Raw genomic sequence first — 19,174 nt, forward strand, 5'->3', positions numbered from 1 at the left:
GTACACAGTGCTGACACTGGGTGCCAAATGTGGAAATTCATTCCATTCGCCAACACTTAACAACCGTTGACCTTTGCATCATTGTGTTCATTCTGTGGCATGTATTACTTTTATATATTTTCAAAAGCAGTGGTTTTTCAAACTGAAGCTTGTGCAGATGACGAGGAAGAAAAAAAAGGTTAAGTTCCCTTTGAGGTCCTATTTATCCCTTTCAGTGCGTATTACTAAAGCATGTTACAAAAATACTACAAAAACCATGCCATTTTGGTCAAGTAACAGGTGTATCTAAACGTTCAACGACAACAGCAACTTGCATTGTTATAGTGTTGTTTAATGTAGTAAACATCCCAAGGCACTTTGTAGACAAAAAGGAGGAACTGAGCCAGTGGAAAGAGCTTAGGAGGGATGTCCGAAGGCTTGGGTGACAAGACGGGTCTTGAGACGGTTTCTAGTAGAGCAGAGGGAAGTGGAGAGGCAGAATGGGTTAGGGAGGGAGTTTCTGTGAGAAGAGACGAGGCAACTAAAAGCTCGGTCACCACTAATGGATTAAACAGCAGGCAGGATGCACAATCAGCCAGAATTAGGGAACTGAAGGATAAGAGAGAAATTTTTGATGGAACACGACCCAGTAAAATCTGACAACTAACTTGTACACGAGTGCATTATCTTCACAATTTCCTTATTCTCATTCATATAAGATTTGCAAAATATATAGTGAGCAGTTTTTCTTTGTCTTGCATATTTCAATCCATTTTGTTCGAATGACTTGAGGAATTGTGCGATTTTTTTTTTTCCCCCCTAACAGATGGATACATTTGAAGGGTTGCTTCAGGCAAGAAAGGTGGCATCAGTGTCCCAGCAAAGGGTAAGTGGCCCTTACAGCTGTGAGGAGCCTGTACCACAGATTGGCCTGCGCTCCTCGTATTGTACATTTTTCACACTCACTACACTCGGTCCCTCGAATGAACAATTGAGTTTTCGAACAAAAGCAGAATTGAAACTGAAGCTGTTCTTTTCAGGAATTCGCTTCCCACTGCTGTTAAGTATACAAACCTGCGGAATGTGTGATACAAACCTGCGGAATGTGTGATACAGGATGGTGTTATCAAAGCAATGTGGGCAACCTCAGCAGTTGGGCCAATGAATGAAATGGCACTTAATATGGATAAATGTAAAATAATGGATAAAATACACATTTTTATTACACGGTGTATTGATGAAGATGGTGGAGGTAAAGAATTTGGAACTGGGTGTAGAATTTGGTCACTTTTTATACTACAAATGCCACCCATTTATTATCAATGGGCAACATAGTTTCAAGGGTTATTTTGAATTTAGAGACTTGCTAAGGGTTAGATCACTGAAGACCAGCTGAGGAAAGAAAGATTATTTTCTTTAACAACACATAGGTTAAGAGGAAATGGGCTTCAGATTTTTAGGATAAGGTGGGAAGTTAATAAAATGAAGGCTATTGAAATGAAGTAAAATTCAAGTATAAAACATGCTTTCAAAATTAAGGAACACTCAATAGTGACCTTCTATCCCATTTGGTGACACACTATATAGCAAATGGTCTAATTCAAGCCATTGGAAAAAGACGAATGGCTCTGAAACTGCAAAGTATTTGAAGTGTCTCGCATATAGAAAATGTGCCCGAGCTCCATTGATTATAGATAATGTCATAGAGAGGCATCAACTGGTTGAAAAATAGGAGGGAGCAAAGATGGAACCTTGGAACACACCTTGAAGTGACTGTGGGCATGGAAGGAGAAACCATTGCAGGAGATGTGCTGGCTGCATTGGAGCAGGGAAAATGAAACCATGCAAAGGCAGTTCCACCGAGGTAGACCATGAGGAGAGTCATTGGAACAGTATGGTGTCCTTTACTGCATTGAAGGCCACAGAGAGGTTGAAGAGGGATAATGCTCCAGCATCACAGCCCCACAGAATGTTGATGACTTTGGCCAGGGTGGTCTCTATGCTGCGGGTGTGATGGATTCCAGATTGAGGGATTTAAGCAGGGAGTGATGTAAGAGGTGGGCATGGATTCGAGCGGTGGTTGCACATTATAGAACCTTAGGGAAATTGAAGATGGGCAATAGTTGAAGAAGGTGGGCAGTTTTGAAGAGTTGGAACAGTGGCTGAGGAGAGGGAGTAGCTGACAACGTTGGTGAACATTGGGCAGAGGAAGGGTAATTGAATATTTACTACAAGAAGAAGACATTGATTCATAGAGATTAATGGCAGTTTTGCAGACATTGGGAACATTGTGATTTTAAGTGTTGAGGCACTTTGGTTGTGGTCTCTGAGATTAAACTGGCCCACAGTCTTGCTTATTTGAACTGGTGATGGTGTGCTGATATTTTTCAGGGATTCAAACAAGGTATGCTGTTAATTTCTTGTGTTAGGCTGCTTTATCTTTCGGGTCAGGGGTTGCTTATGAGGGGAGGGGCGTTCATAGTAACAAATGAAGGATGGATTCTTTCAAACATACCTCCCTTTGACAATGTAAATTGCCTGAATAAATGGGTAACAATAATAATAATAATAATTCAACTTTTATTGTCATTGTACAATGCACAAGTACATGAACAACGAAATGTGATCTTGCAAGCTCCCATGAGTCCCGTACAAATAACATTAACATTAAACGTAAATAGCACCGTCCTGGGAGAAGCAAAGCTGCTGCGTCTGTGCGCGCCGCCATTCCATTTCCACCATTCCTCCTGTCCGACAATCTTCAGCCCAACGCCCGGGCCTGCTCACCAGCCGCCCCTCCCGGGGCTCCTTCCGTGACCTTCTCACCTTCTCACCTTCTCAATCTATATAAGATTAAAATGGCAAAAGGTATTTATTATTTCTGTTCCTTGGGATTTGCCTGTTCTGTTTAACTGGCCTGCACTAATCTCAGTGTTTTCTCTTTTTTTTTTCCATGTCTTATTTTCAGGCATTTCAGAAGTTGAAGGAAGGCCAGGATGCTCTGGAACGAGGATATCTGCAAGCTCGAGAAGAGCATCGCGGGCTCCAGCTGAAGGATGCCGGCAGCAACAGTTACATCATTGGGGAATTTGATCCTAACAGGTAAGTGGATCAATTCCAATCTTTGTTTGGACAGGCTGAGAGGCAACTTCAGGGCAAATGTCACGCCAGTGCGGGACTACTTCTCAGCCCATAATATGCTGAAAGGATGGAATTTGCGTCAGTACTTGGATCAGGAGCACAGATCTGGAATATCGGCTGATTTTTCTGACTTGGGCAACCATGCCTATAGCCCCATTTAATGTCACCATGCCCTAATTAAATTGGGGCACTTGAGAGAAATGTTCCCTGATGGGATTTCATCAGTTTGAGTGCAACATGAGAATGGTGACCAGCCACCGACTTCTCTTTAACACTATACTTTTCACTGAGCAGCTGGGATGTCTCTTTGATCATGCAACCGAGGAGTAATAGCTAACACTTTCAGAGTGTATCGTCACAGACACCGCATCCATATTAATCTGGCATCACATTACCAAGTGTCAATGTACATACTCATGAGTTTTGTGGTAACAGCTAACTTGATTTGATTCATTTATAAACTGCAGCATTGTGAATGTCAGGCTTTGTTCTTGATCATGATCCATTTATCAAAGTTCAGTACAGTGCAGGACCAGAGGGTTTAGATGTCTGACAAGCATCACCTTTGTATGGTCTGAGGAAGAAAGTTTCAGCTGAGAAAGATGGGTGTCTGGAGATGAAACTACAGGGTAAAGGCTTGTTGCTAAGCTAAGGAGTTCTGTCTGTGTGGTTACTGGAGACTGCAATTCTAGAGTGCAGCCTGGAGCAGATAATAAGTACATAATGTCCATGGAATACCAACCTTCAAATTGCACAGAAAGCAACTCTGATTATACCTTTGGTCAATTTCATGATAATACTATTGTATAATAATTGACGCAATAATATGTTGCATACCCTCTTGATGCTGAGTTGGCACTATGCTTAGAAGCCATGATTGCAGCAATGGTAACTACAAGGTGAATGGTTTTGAATGGATGAAGAGGGTGGAGGGTACTAATTCAAAACTAGTTGTAGCTCAGTCTTGAAATGTATTAGTGTGAGATGATTGTAGATAAAAGAAACAAAATGAAAAATTAGCAGTGTATCTATGATGGTAAGATCAAAGACTTTAAAGTTGTTAAACTTTTTATAATGAATAAATCTAAGATGATTAATGCTATTGGGGATAGAATTTAGGCTGTTGTTAAACTTTGTAAAGTGCGAAGACTTGCTGTGATGGGCAGCCTGTTCATATTTTTCACTGGACTAGTGGATGCACTTTTGAAAATGAACTATATTGCTTTTAAATTTGTATTTACCCACATGTTTTCAATCTAACCAGCATTTTTGTAAGCACTTTGGGATTTTGCAGTCTGGGAATATATTCATTAATAGGCCCCTGCAGGTAAGTCCAGTAAACTGATCCTTGTCGAGTTTCAGACGCCACATACTTCATTCTGACCTCTCGATCCCTTGCTCTCTCCTACCCTACCCCTCCAGCATTAGTAATTATACAAGGAAAATATTTTTTTAAAGTTTGGAACTACAGTTTGACAGGAAAGTTTTCCATTCCATCAAATGTTCCCCTAGCTCAAGCAGGGGGTTCTTGATGTTCATATACGTACTTCCGCATTTAGAATGGAGACTGCACATATTTCGGTAAAATCTAGAAATCTGATCTCCTTCAGTTAAATTACAGGTACTTTCTAATTTCCTCCGCAGCCATCTGTATATATAGAGAGCACAAGACCAGGTATATTGATTAATGTGTGGCTGAATATTGAGGCAGTATGGGGAATTCTGTTCTAAACAGGCCTTTACACTGCAGTGTGTAATATTCAACTTATTGCAGAAAGCAGGGATTGCAATGTTTTGAATATTTAAGTTGTGTCCTTGTAACATTCAGCAGATAGTGGAACCTACACTTTGTTTCCTAGGGAAGTGGAGGGGAACATTTTTCGGCTTGGAATGCACTTAGAGGATCTGAAGGAACGGATTGAGCAGGTCCCAGAGAGTCACTCCTCCACAGACCATCGGTCTGACATGACACCAACTCCCAACTCATGGGTAACACCCATACCTGCTCGCCAGACACCAACGCCAGTACCGATGGCACAGTCTCCAACACCAGCCTTTCATACATCTGCAGTCACAGCCCAGAATCCCAAACCTGAGGTAAGACTTGGATCCCTGCTTTAATTCTGTGAATGACAGGTGAAATCATTTGTGGTTGCCACGTTGAGGGATGTTGGTGCTGAGATGGGAGACTTTTTCCACACTATCGGCATCAAAGACTCTCAGATCAGCTTATAATACCTCCCTCTTCTCTTCTCTTTCCCGAATCTCAGCCTCAGAAGCGTATCCCTTACACCAGTGTGCTCCATTTCCACTATCGGGCATCACTGTGGCCCCTTAATGAGCAACAACAACAACTTGCATTTGTATAGCGCCATTGACATACAAAAGCATCCCAAAATGCTTCAGAGGTGGACGCAAGAAAATGGGCACTGAGCCAAAGAAAGAGATATTGAGAGGGGGACCTAAAGCTTTGTTAGAGGTGGGTTTTAAAGAGGTTTTTAAAGGAGGGGAGGGTGGTGGACAGGAGGAGGGTTTTAGGGAGGAAATTCCAGAATATGGGGGTCTAAGTGGCTACCAATGGTTGGGTCAAGGGAGTGGAGGATGCACAAGGGACAAACCTGTAGAATTCACAGGGGTTTAGCAGTGGAGAAAGTTACTGGATAAGGAGGGGCGAGACCATAGAGGGATTTAAATACAAGGATGAGCAGTTTAAATCTGAGGTAGTGTGAGGCGAGGAGCCAATGTAGGTGAGCAACAACAGGGTACAGGAAACTTTCTGGTATCCGGCACTGACGGGACCGAGCTGTTGCCGTCCCATCAAAACTGCCGTAGAAACCAGCGCCAATGTTAAAACATACGGAGCTCAGAGAGCTCCGTGTGAAGCAACAAACCCTGTTGCTTAGCAACAGCTTCAAAACAGTTGGCTGCAGCTGCAAGCGTCTCTGTAGCTAAGCAACAGCTTCAGCTAGACCTTGCAGAGCCTGACTGGAGAAAAAAAGCAACGAAAAGAAAAAAAACTTACCTGAACCAACTCCTGAATTTTGCCGGTGGATAGAGCTTTCCGGACATTTAACCTCCGGATAAACGAAAGTTTCCTGCATTAGGTGAAAAAAATATTTAAATGAGGAAGAAATAAATACCCCTGAAGAAAGATGAAACACCAAGGCCTAGAAATTCAGTTTGGGGCGCCCAGCTCGCCTGGGCGCCGGAATTACCGCTGCGCGCGGAGCCACTTGCGCCAGCGGGATATTCAGTTTCAGCGCCCCAAGTGGAAGCCGGCCGCTAAACAAGGGGGCGCCGAAACTGAATATCGGCGTGCAAAGTGCCGCAGCGCCACCCGCTGCGGCACGGCAGCCTGCGGCACTGCAGGCCTTCCTCTCACTCTTAAGGGGGAGGTGCCTGCAACAGCGCGATCCCCGCTTGCGAGTGCCGGCAAATGAGCCCGGCACCAAGGAGAAGTGCCGGGCTCTCTGGAAACAGCCGGCAATGCCGCGGGGGGGGGGGTGTAGGAGGCCGGGGACGGAGGTGCGGGCAGGCGGCCGCCGAAAAAGCGGCCGGCCGCACCTCCACCTTAGCTCGCCCCACTACCGGCACAGGTAGGCCCCTGTGTACCGGTCGCTGTTTGCGGCCGGCGCGGAGGAGGCGGCAGCGACCAAATATGGCCAGCGGGGCGATAGCGGGGCGCTGCGCACACCGATGACGTCATCGGTGGAGGCGCAGCGCTACAGGCTAACGCCGCCATTAGCGCCCCGCTAAATATCGCGGTAGGTTTGGACAGTGGCGCAAAAGCCCTCTTTGGGCGCAAACTGGTGGCGCAGGCCACTGAATTTCTAGGCCCAAATATTTTGGTACCAAAAATTTATTTTAAAAAGTTCAGGCCTCTCTAAACCTCCATTCATCATTGATTGTGCTGCCTGTTCTAAGTGTATACCTGCCTCTAAGGGTAGGCATTCCAAAGGATTTTATTTGTGAATGTGTGAGACATTAAACCAAGATCTTATTTGCCCTCTCACATGGACAGAAAAGATCCCATAACATTATTTGAAGAAGAGCAGAGAGTTTTCTCTTTGAAATTGCCATCATTTATCCCTCAATCAACGCTACCAAAACAGATTATCTGGTCATTTATCTCATTGCCGTTTGTGTGGCATTGCTGTGCACAGATTGGCTGCAGTATTTGTCTATATTGCAACAGTGGCTACACATCAGAAGTACTTCATTTGTTGTGAAGAACTTTGGGACATCCAATGTGCTATATAAAAGCTGGAGAGACAGTTTGAAGGACGAGAGCTGGAGCAGACAGTTTGAAGGACGAGAGCTGGAGCGGACAGTTTGAAGGACGAGAGCTGGAGCGGACAGTTTGAAGGACGAGAGCTGGAGCGGACAGTTTGAAGGACGAGAGCTGGAGCGGACAGTTTGAAGGACGAGAGCTGGAGCGGACAGTTTGAAGGAGCGAGAGCTGGAGCGGAACCCGGTTACCAGGACGCCAAGTTGGACAGCCAGGGGTAATGTGCAGGCCAGGTGTGTGGAGGAAACCGAGGGGAAACATCGAGAAAAACTGAGAGGAAATTATTTATTTTCTGTCTGCTTTATTTATATTTAAATTATGTATGCGTGTATATGTCGGTATGTGTTTTTTTGTGATGGCGCCGATGAAGATGGCTGCCGTCCTTGCGAGCTCCGTGTGTACCAGGCAGCTCAGTGTTCTTGCTGCTTGGTGCTCTCGGCTCGTCAAGAAAAAAGCATTTCACTGACTAGATTACACTTCTTGTATTTAGTTATGTGACCAATAAAATTGAAATTGAAATTGAAATAAATGCAAGTTCTTTCTTTTCTATTATATCTCCTTAAACGTCTAATTACACTGTTTTGTGATTAATTTTAATGTTGTCCAAACTTATCTAAATAACGCAACTTGCTGAGCTGAGGACTTTTAACACTCTTCTTTTTTGTTTTCTAAAGAGCACGGTTCCAAATGCAGCACTCCAACATGGAAAGGTGGATGTGGAGGTCAGCTCAGTCAGTGGAGAAAGTGAGGATGGAGACGCCATTCCTGAAACCCTCAAACACAAGAAGATGCAGCTGAAGGATACTTTTGACCAACTGTTGGACCAGTGAGTGTGGTTAAGATTAACTAGCGTCATCACTTGAAGGCTCACCACTCCAGACCATGTGAATAATCCCTGAATGTGTGTAAAAGCCAATCCGTAGCATAAATGGAACATCGCACTTCTGACCATCGGGAAATTCCAATCAATAATACAGGGCTCAATCGTGTCAGGATTAAGATAATTGCTTCTCAATTTAGTGGCCATCCCAATTCATCAACAAATTACCTTGTGATGATAGTAAACCGATTCATCTCGAGAAGCTGTTGCTCCTGATCTAGCTGAAGTTTAATTCTCAGTTTCTGGAGGCACTGACTGATAAGAACATTTACATAACTCCAGAGTGTCAACAGCAGCTTCTTTTGTACTATCATTTCACACTAAATAAAATCCCAGAGATAATCCCTAACAAGAGGTTTCACAGTTCTCCGATGATGCTGGATTTCAATCCAACTGAAGGAGAAGCGACATGAATCTTCTTCATTTTACAAGGTTTATGAATTGAATACTAAAACTGTATTGCTTTAATTTCTTATTACTTATTTCTTATTGCTTTGAGCAAATTTTTCAGTAATTATGAAACCTTCTTATCAGAAAACGTAAATCTCTTAATCCATCCATTAGCAGAAGGCACCCTTTCACATAAACGCAATTTGAAGAGTTACCAAGTTTCAGAAGTTAACTTCATGGGAATGCTGAGCAAAGTAGAATTAAGTTCATTCTGGGCCTTCTCATCTTCACTTCCTGTGAATGCTAGAGCTATGTTTAAAAACAAAAATATAAAAACTCACACAAAGACCGCATGCTACAACAGATATAAGGGTAGTATTTCTGAGTCCTTATCTGGGGCTAACTACTTTGCCTGCTACCAACTGTATTGGTAAATCGTGGACATAAAGCCTGTGATTTTTTGATATGTGCTGATAATGGTGATGTACCTCACCACAACAACAACAACAACTTGCATTTATATCATGCCTTTAACACAGGAGCATTACCAAATAAAATTTGACACGAAGCCACATAAGGAGAAATTGGGACAGGTGAAAGAGGTACATTTTAAGGAGTGTCTTAAAGGAGGAAAGAGAGAGATAGGGAGGTTTAAGGAGGGAACTCCAGAGCTTAGGGCCTAGGCAGCTGAAGGCACTGTCGCCAATGGTGGTGCAGTGAAAATTGGGGATGCGCATGAGGCAGAATTGGAGGAGTGCAGTGATCTCTGAGGGCTGTAGGGCTAGAGGATGTTACATAGATAGGGAGCGGTGAGGCCATGAAGGGATTTGAAAACAAGGATGAGCACTTTAAAATTGATGTGTTGCTGGACCGGGAGCCAATGTAGGTCAGCGAGCACAGGGGTGATGGGTGAATAGGATTGGTGCAAGTTAGGGTACAGGCTGCAGAATTTTGGATGCGCTGAAGCTTACGAAGGGTGCAAGATGGGAGGCCGACCAGGGGAGCATTGGAATAGTCGAGTCTAGAGTTAACAACAGCATGGATGAGGGTTTCAGCAGCAGATGAGCTGAGGCAAGGGCGGAGATGGGCGATGTTACAGAGGTAGAAATAGGCGGTCTTGGTAATGGAAAGGATATGGGGTCGGAAGCTCAGTTCTGGGTCAAATAGGATGCCACATTTGTGAACGGGTAAGGAATATATATATATACCCTATAGTATCTGCATTGCAAACTTCCCATGGCACACATGACTCACCATTAGCAAAATCCTTTAAGCAAGTTACTTAGGCTGAAGAAACTCTTCACGGAGGTAATGACACAAGAAGTTGCAATAACACCCTCTGTTTTCCTGGTATCTGCATACAGTATAAGCTCACTTCAGGCTTTCCAAAGTTATATGGTGATTATCTTGTGAACTATGATCTGATGAATTGGAATAGAATCATGTCATACGCAAAACTTCTGAATGTTGTACAAAAGGGGCTGAAACAGGCATTCCCTTTTACTTTTGATTCTTCATTTATAAATAACATTCAAAAAAACTTGAATTCTTTGCTGCCTGATTGATATAATGTAGCAGATTGATATCCTAAAAGTGACTTTACCATCGTAAGCTATTGAAAAGGATGACCTGAAGTGTTGCTGCATTATGTTCTAGAGATAGCAGATACCAAACTACCCAATAAAGCAGAGAGGAATTAAAGGCAGCGGCCAACTCCTGGTGTTCAGATAACAGTCACAAATCACTTGAGCTTTCCTGCTATTCTAGGTTCTGGGCCCCTCAGTTCAATTAGAGGCTTGCAGCTGTGTCCTCCTCCCTTTTCAGTGTAAACAAATATTTTCCTTTCTGGTTACCAGATGTAAAAACTTCAAGGATTTACCTCTATCACTGGACCTTGATAGGGTGAGGGAAAACCCAGAATCACCTCAGTCACCCCCAACTGCACATGCTCAGGAGATGGAAAGGGTGGCTCGAATCCAAGAAGGAAGGATGAAGGCTTCTAAAGATGAACTGGATAAATACGGCAGGAAAACACCAGAACCGTGAGTTGCAGAACAGGAAGGACCCATTTTCAGTGCTTTAACATCCATTAGTTATCAGCAGCCATCTTAATGGAATTTGATAGAACACTGCCCCTTTGTGTCTTTAATATAGAGTGTTTTATGTCACATTTTTCTTGGTCTTCAATGGGTTAATGACATTTTCTTCATTTTAAAAAAGGAGACAACCAATGAAAATGCAAACCGCGCTCTCCAATAATTTCAAGGACAGTCACCCAGTACTGGAAAGCGAGGAGTTGTTGCCCGAAGTTGCTGCAATCAGACAGCGCATTGTCTCTCCCAACTCAAAAGGAGCCTACCTTACAGAAAAGAGGGACCTTTCACATCGAAGAAGTGTGACCTGCGTGGATGGAATTGCTTCTCCAGAACACGTGCTTCGCAAAACTCTCTACCGAGCCAAATCAGTCCCTCTAGAGGTAACAGCGCCCACTTACAGTGTGATGCATGTGGCAAGTTTTGTTGTTTGGGAAGGGGACATAACATAGATTTGATGCCAAATTATCTGTCATGTAAACATTTCTAAGCAAGAACGATAGAACAGGTGACTGACCAGCTTTGATGAAAAGAAAGTAAATAAGAACAAGAAATGCTGGAAGTACACAGCAAATCTCCAACATCCGAAAAGAGAAAGGACAGGTTTACACTTCAGGTACAGACCATTCATCAGGGTCTTTACCCAAGCACCCTTTTTAGATAGTCACAGGCCTGCCTTGCTTTTGCAACTTACTTTTTTGTTTCTTCTCAATGACCAGTTTTGGCCATTGAGAAAATCACAGCTGCTTCCTCAGTCCCCAAACTGAAGTTTAATGCTGACTGCTACAAGGTAAGATAGCACAGTACAGGAGGCTACAGAGGTTCCTCGATACCAGAGAACTGATACCAGACAGAGATGTGCAGGCCATTAGTAGAAAGTGTAGATCACTCTCAAGACAGTAATGAAGAACTTGAAAACCTCAGTAGGGATCTGACTATACTTCAAGTCAACACTTTTCTTTTACACACGGACTGAGTTCAGAGCCAGGATCTAGATGACGGGCGATATGTGTTGCTTAGTCTGTTTCCAGTGCTGATGATTTTAAACTTCACCATCCATTTATATAGTGCCCTCCAGTGGTCATTTTACATCGCTCCCTAAACAGCCTAAGTTGAAAATTAATCAAATGTTCGAGGAATATTTATACAGCACGTCTGACATGTGACGTAGTTTTTGTGTCCCAGACTAAAAGGACACGATAACTGCAATTTCCCAGTACTGCATTGGGAGCCGTTCGAAGTTTCTGTCATAATGTGAGACAGCTTGCAGGAGCTGGTCTCGCACAAGCCAAATGATTCAATTGGACAGTATAACTCCATGCTATCTGCAGTCGCTGCTCCAAAAATAGTGCCAGTACCCAACGAGTGTGTGCTATATTACTGCACCATTGGTCTGTTTACTGAGGGCTCATTTCTGCATTGTTGATCCTCGGCTTTGGTCCATGTGCACGGCACATAGTCCACAAGAGTTGTGTAGATTGAACTTGGCCTGTCATTTTCCTTCCATCTCTGCGGGTTAGCTCCTAGCATATGTAATTTTTTTTTTTAATGTCATTTTCGTATTCCTTAATCTCTCAGTTTAAAATTTCAGCGCAGCAGAATGAGGATACCAGTGAAGTCACCATGAAGCTGCCTCACGTGTGGTAGGGAAGGAGTGGAAGGGTTTGAGGCCTACATGTGGCAGTCGGGCTTGGGGCGGCCATGTTTTATGGCTGCTGTCAACTGCATTTTGGGGAAACTCTGTTGGACAGGCAGAGTCAAAGGTCATGTCTTGTCCCGCAACTCTTTGGAAACACGCAGCTGTAACTGTATAAGTGATTTCTTTTTCTGTAATCACTTTTTTTCTGCTGATCCGAACTCGGATCACTTGTTTATCCTGCGTTTGTTGCTGCTGTAAATAATGGTACTATTAATTTTTGAGAAAAATGCCCGGCAGTGTTGATAATTCCTGTACAGTAAGGCTTTTATATCGTAGTTTCTTTTAAAATGCACATACTGATAGCAAAACATGTTTCAGTTGATGTTTCTGACATATAGACTGGCTGGACTTAGTCCTCTGGAGAATTTGGGCAGGGAGCTGGGCTTCAATTTGAAGTCTCCATCTCCAGAAGGTAGTTTGCAATGCAACTAATCTCAGGTAGACTCGAGCTGCAGTTCATAACCCCATGAATTAATCAGCACTAATGAATTTGTAAAAAGTATCTTTTAGTTGCCATGCGGGAAAGCTATTCCTACACCGGCTTTGACAATACTCTGATGAAGTGTCACTGTTTAATACACAATGACCATGTTAACTTCCAGCAGTCCATGTTAAATATCAGTCTGTTGGGAGCTCTGCAGTGTGAACATCATCACCCTCAGTGACTGGAAGAGCATTGGCGGACGCCACTGGCATCAACATGGAGCCGAAGCTGAGAAATGGCCATAACCTTCTTACGTTTTTTTTTAAGTGTGATAAATAATGCCAGGACAGTAAGCCAAAAACTTAGTGACATGAATCAATCATTCATGAAAGAAAGACTTATGAAATAATACTGAGCGGCCTGCGGGTGGCGCTGTCCAGGGAGAGTATAAATACTCGGGCACGGGCCCAATTTGCGCAGGACATTCTTAACAGGAACTAGTGAAGGACACAACTGGACCTCCATGTTGTAAAACAGTTGATTAAAGCTTTGTTTAACGCTTGGACCATGTGGCTTGTAGTTTTCTTACGTCACTTAGTTCAAATGATAGCTCACTCTCATGAGTTATGGTATCATCCAAACTGTTTGGTTAGATTATATATCAATATTCTGTTCCACTTGTGTGAGGATACAATGCAGACACTTCAGTGTGTCCTTTACTTTGCTGTTGACACTGGAATCATTCTTATCCTGCATCGCCCTCCGCGAACAATCAAATGCTGCAGTAACAGCGGATGTTATTAATTTGCCATCAATTTGTATCTCGGTGACTCATTGGCACTGTAGATTATATAAGCTTCAAAAATTATCTGGCTGGTTATTAACTGAAGTGGGGAAATGCTTTGAATTAGCCATGTCCTGCTATTAACTCACTGATGAAATTTATTTATATATGCTCCCAATATTTAGAAAGCCAAATGCCAGAGAACTAGAAATATAAATTGGCCAGAAAGCATTTTACAAACTCCAGTGAAATGCTAACTGACTTCATACCGCTGGTAAACTAACATTATGCCAATGAGGCATCCTGTTTGATTCAAAAATAAGACCAGTTAAATACTACAGTGGATTATTTCAAATAGGATCTTTCAGTCGATGGATTTCAGTAACAAGAGACAACGTTGCCCTAGATATGTTTGAGTAATATTGTGTTACAGCATGGAACACTTCTAGTTGGAGGCAATCAATTGGCCAGTTCCTTTTATTTAACATATTAATATTAATCTTATCCAAAGATCCCAGCCGCTCTCCATCTGCTGTGAACTCCTGTAATTCCAGGAAGTTGCGGCAGGTGACACCCGACGTGCTGCAAGGTTGCTGCCTCCCGCCTCTGTTTCTGTTGGATGTCACCAGCATTAATTCACCCTGACAACCTATCGCTCGATGCAGCATCAGAGCAGATTTAAGATGTGGAGCATTGTGGAACACACTGATCCTTCAGTGTGAGTGTGAAGGAACAACGGCCATCGCAGGCGCTTAACAAGCTCTCTCTGCGATGTAATTATTTTAAGCCGCTTCAGAACAACTGCAGCGATTTGTGCGGAACAGTAACAACACCTAAAGGTGACGCAGTCCTTTTTTGTCAAGACATTTCAAAATGATTCAACCTGCTTGAATAATTCCATTGGCCAGAACGCAGGTGGGAAACTGAGTGAGATTTTACTTTAGACACCAGTCACAGAGTATTTCAAGATTCAGATATCAGCAAAGATGAAGCTATGTTCCAGAAGCCCCTGACCTATACAAGGGCTTCTCAAGATTGCCGTAGAGCACTGTCACATTCCCCACCTTCTCACAAATTGGCCCTCTGGTGCCACAACAAAAATGTACAAAGAGAGCAGGGTTGCCATTAAAAGGAAAGGTGGGGAACATTCTGTTCGTTTTTCTGAACAGAGTAATTGGCTTGGTCTGCTTGGCAGTGAAGATAATGGAGCCTTCAGCTGCCCTTGTCCAATTTTGTATTGGCTGCCAAATTGGGCGGACAGTCAATACTGAGGAGGACTGCAACAAATTACAGGAAACTTTGTGCTATCCGGAGGCTGAATGTCCGGCAGCTTCGATCTAACGGCAGAAATCAGCAGCCATTTTGGTTAGGTTTTTTTTCTTCTCCTAGCATTCTTTTCACAGGCAGGCTCTGGAAAGCGTCTTTGTAGCTTAGCAACAGCTTCAGAGACGCTTCCAAGCTACTGGGCCGAGTGTTTACAAGCTGTTGCTGAGCAACAGTGTTTGTGGTCAGATACGGCAGGCTCTGGAAGGTGTCTCTGTATCTTAGCAACAGCTTCAGAGACGCTTCCAAGCCAGGGGCCGAGTGTTGACAAGCTGTTGCTAAGCAACAGTCTTTGTTGTCAGATACGGAGATGAAAAGCTCCTATCTGATAACATTGACGCTGGTCTATCCGGAAGTTTTGAGGCAACGGCAGCAGCTCGGTCCCGTGGGTGCCGGATAGCACAAAGTTTCCTGTACAAGAAGACATTAATAAACTTGCAGAATGGGCATATAATTGGCAAATGAATTTCAGCACAGTGAGGTATTACATTTTGGTAAGAAAAATAAGGAGCTCGCATATTACTTGGAAAATAAGAATCGAAATGGGGTAGTGGAACAAAAGGATCTGGGAGTACAAATACACAAATCACTAAAAGTAGCGACGCAGGTTAATAAGGCCATAAAAAAGCAAACCAGGCACTCGGGTTTATTTCTAGAGGGATAGAATTGAAAAGTAGAGAATTTATGCTAAACTTGTATTGAACCTTGGTTAGACCACAATTGGAGTACTGTGTACAGTTCTGGTCGTCATATTATAAAACAGATATAGAGGCACTGGTGAGGATGCAAAAAGATTTACCAGGATGATACCAGAACTGCAAGGTTATACCTATTAGGAAAGGATGAACAGGCTGGGTCTCTTTTCTCTTGAAAAGAGAAGGCTGAGGGGTGATCTAATAGAGGTCTTTAAAATTATGAAAGGTTTTGCTAGAGTAGATACAGAGAGAGTTTTTCCACTTGTGGTGAAGAGCAAAACTAGAGGTCATCAATATAAGATAGTCACCAGGAATTCAAATAGGGAATTCAGTAGAAACCTCTTTACCCAGAGAGTGGTGAGAATGTGGAACTCACTACCATGGGGAGCGGTTGAAGCAAATAGTATAGATGCATTTAAGGGGAGGCTAGACAAGTACGTGAGGGAGAAGGGAATAGAGGGTTCTGCTGATAGATTTAGATGAGGAAAGACGGGAGGAGGCTCGAGTGGAGCATAAACGCCGGCATGGACTGGTTGGGCCGAATGGCCTGTTTCTGTACTGTATATTCTATATAATAACTGTCTTTTAGATCGAGAGAAAATGATACTGGTTTTGGATAGAGAGTTCCTGTATTCCCTTTTCCTCGCTCTACTTAAATCTCTGGGCACCTTATTGTTTCTCCTCGGACTCGGTTCAGGAAATGTTTCGGCCTATAAAGGACCTCTGCCTAGCTCACAGTATTAACGAGTGTGCTCTGCTTTTTCAGGATCGCATTGTCTCTCCAGAGACAGACAGTGGGTTTGTGGGGTCCGAGAGCAGCAGGCTCACACCAGCGAGTCAGACTCCAGAACATCAACGCCCTCCGAGCAGGTACCAAAGAAAATGCTTCAGTTGCTGTGCAGAATGAAACATTGTAGAGAAACGAATGAACTTTCTTTCATGTTCTGTGTCGATGCCAAACTGATTCGGGAATGTTATCTTCACCCAGTGTAAATATCTGAGAGGACTCATGTCATTGGTTTTAGATTTGCCAGCACGGACAGATTTGTACACCAGGGATCTTCTATAGATAATAGTTTTGATGCTTCTTCTGTGTAGAACCACATTTCCTCAGAGTTTCTGCCATTCTTTACCAGCAAGTTATTCAAGTCTTCCACGTACCAGGCCTGCCCCAATTGCATTTGTCCTTGGTCGGGATGGGCTCCTTGCTGTGACTTGCTGACCGAAAACTCCCTTGTCCTTTCCAACTGATGTGTGGATTCCTGCAAAATTTGAACTAGCTAATATGACTTGCTGAAAAGGACAAACTGGCCAGAAAGTTCCGGCAATGAGCTCGCCTTAATCGAGACAAAGACAACCACCTCAGACCCAGGGCTGAGGCTGCGGGCAGTGGAGGGCTTTGGGACTGGAGTCAGTGCTGAGAATGCAAAACCAGCCTGGGTTTCAGTTTTATGGATTTCAGTTTTATGGATTTAAGGCATGAAAGGCAGGTCCAGCTTTACCCCTGAAAAAGTGATGATTTGAGATGGGGCAGGGGGTTTGGGTGCCTGACTGGAAGCAACATGTTATTGCCTTTACTACATTGAAGGGAACATATCTTTACCTTGTTATCAACCCATTCAATTTTCATAACGGAAATAAAGACATTCAAAGCCCAGTTTTCTGCTAAGTGCCAACATTCAGATTGTGTGTAACATCTCTATCGGGTTATCTGAGAAAGCTGACAGACTCTATGGGGGCTAAATTTGGTTGATTTGCACCTCCCGTTAGTGCCCTAAGAGTAGAGAAGTTATGCTAAACTTGTACTGAACCTTGGTTAGACCACAATTGGAGTACTGTGTACAGTTCTGTTCGTCATATTATAAAACGGATAAATCGGCTGCAGGGGCACGAACTTTTTCGGGGCGCTAAAATTAATGCCCCGGCGAAGGTAGCACCCCAAAGGGGGCGCTACCCAATTTTTACCCCTATAGCTTATACAAAAGGCAAAATACTGCGGATGCTGGAAATCTGAAATATAAACAGAAAATGCTGGAAATACTCAGCAGCTCAGGCAGCATCTGTGAAGAGAGAAACAGAGTTTTCTTATGCTGGATCAGCATAGCTACAACTCATGATTCCATTAATTAATCTTCAAAGTACTGAGAGCATAATCACAGTAAAGCTGGTAAAACCACAAGGCAAGTTGGCAAAAGAACATTATGTAGACATCAACTTCAATTCCATTTACTTGATTGGTACAGAGTTTCTTTTTAGTATATTCCTTTAAAAGTTATGCACAATACTTACTGTGCTGTCTTTTGTACAGTTCAGCTATACAGTGTGATATCGGGCTGGGGATGGATGGGAGGGGGCGGGGGTTCCACAGAACAAATTTGGGCCCAAGCAATGGAGTTAGCAGAGCGGTTTGCTCATGTGGGTGTTTGGAATGCTCTTCATAAACCCTCCATCTCACCAAATTTGTCCCCATCTTTAAAAAAGCCTCTTTAAAATCTATGTTTTTTGGTCACCTACCCTAAATTTCTCACTGTGCCTAATCAGTACCTGGCCCACCTCTCTGTGAAGCACCTTGGGATGTTCTGCTTTTTGTTAACTTCATCACAGACAGCTAATATGAATCACAACTAATGTGACCTGAGGGAAAACCACCTTAATGCTTCACTCTTTATGTCCACGCAGTGCGGCTGGCATGGAATAACTGATTAATTGTATGAAATATATACAACATAATGAAAATGGCACAAGATATTCAGTGGCATTTTATTTATTTGCATCTGTTCTATGTGCTGTGGTACGTGTTTCCACCAAAAGAAACCAATTTCCTCCTTTTTAAGGGAAATCTCAGATAATTACTTCATATTTTTGTGCTCTCAATAGATACAACGTAATTTATAACGGAGACTCCTGTATCCACTGCCTTTTCTACAGCTGTCTCTGGCTGAAGAGGTGACTGTGCCACCTAGTGAGAGAGAGAAAAAACCTCTAATTTCTAGAGGAAGTATAAACAGATAGTGAACAGATGGAGGTGAAATAATTCTCAGTGTAATTTAAAGAGCTGGGTAACTGGGGTATCGTCACTAGGCAGCGCAGCAGCCTAGAAGGACAAGGGCAACAGGCGCATGGGAACACCACCACCTCCAAGTTCCCCTCCAAGTCACACGCCATCCTGACTTGGAAATATATCGCCGTTCCTTCATCGACGCTGGGTCAAAATCCTGGAACTCCCTCGCTAATAGCACTGTGGCAGTACCTTCACCACATGGACTGCAGCGCTTCAAGAAGGCGGCTCACCATCACTTTCTCGAGGGCTATTAGGGATGGGCAATAAATGCTGGCCATGCCAGCGACACCCAGATCCCATGAATGAATAATGGAAAAAAAAATTACCAGTCTCCATTATTTGCCTTCACATGTAGGGAACTAGGTTGAAAACCAGTCCAGGTGATGACAGTGTCATGTACTGTACTTGCAAAGTGTC

At 43.3% G+C, this 19,174-nt stretch overlaps 1 protein-coding gene across 1 annotated transcript in view; it reads left to right on the forward strand.

Annotated features, from left to right (window-relative positions):
• Positions 1-19,174, forward strand: part of akna (AT-hook transcription factor) — a 181,089-nt gene that overhangs the window by 134,584 nt on the left and 27,331 nt on the right. Inside the window, exons 8-14 of the mRNA XM_085965770.1 lie at positions 806-865; positions 2,948-3,081; positions 4,980-5,217; positions 8,083-8,234; positions 10,535-10,720; positions 10,899-11,154; positions 16,463-16,566. Coding sequence (XP_085821896.1) covers positions 806-865; positions 2,948-3,081; positions 4,980-5,217; positions 8,083-8,234; positions 10,535-10,720; positions 10,899-11,154; positions 16,463-16,566 — 1,130 coding nt within the window. The remainder of the gene's footprint in view (positions 1-805; positions 866-2,947; positions 3,082-4,979; positions 5,218-8,082; positions 8,235-10,534; positions 10,721-10,898; positions 11,155-16,462; positions 16,567-19,174) is intronic.

This window comes from Somniosus microcephalus, chromosome 23 (assembly GCF_052327205.1).
Source record: "Somniosus microcephalus isolate GS21.2 chromosome 23, FLI_Smic_1.0, whole genome shotgun sequence".
In the NCBI taxonomy this organism is placed as follows: domain Eukaryota; kingdom Metazoa; phylum Chordata; class Chondrichthyes; order Squaliformes; family Somniosidae; genus Somniosus; species Somniosus microcephalus.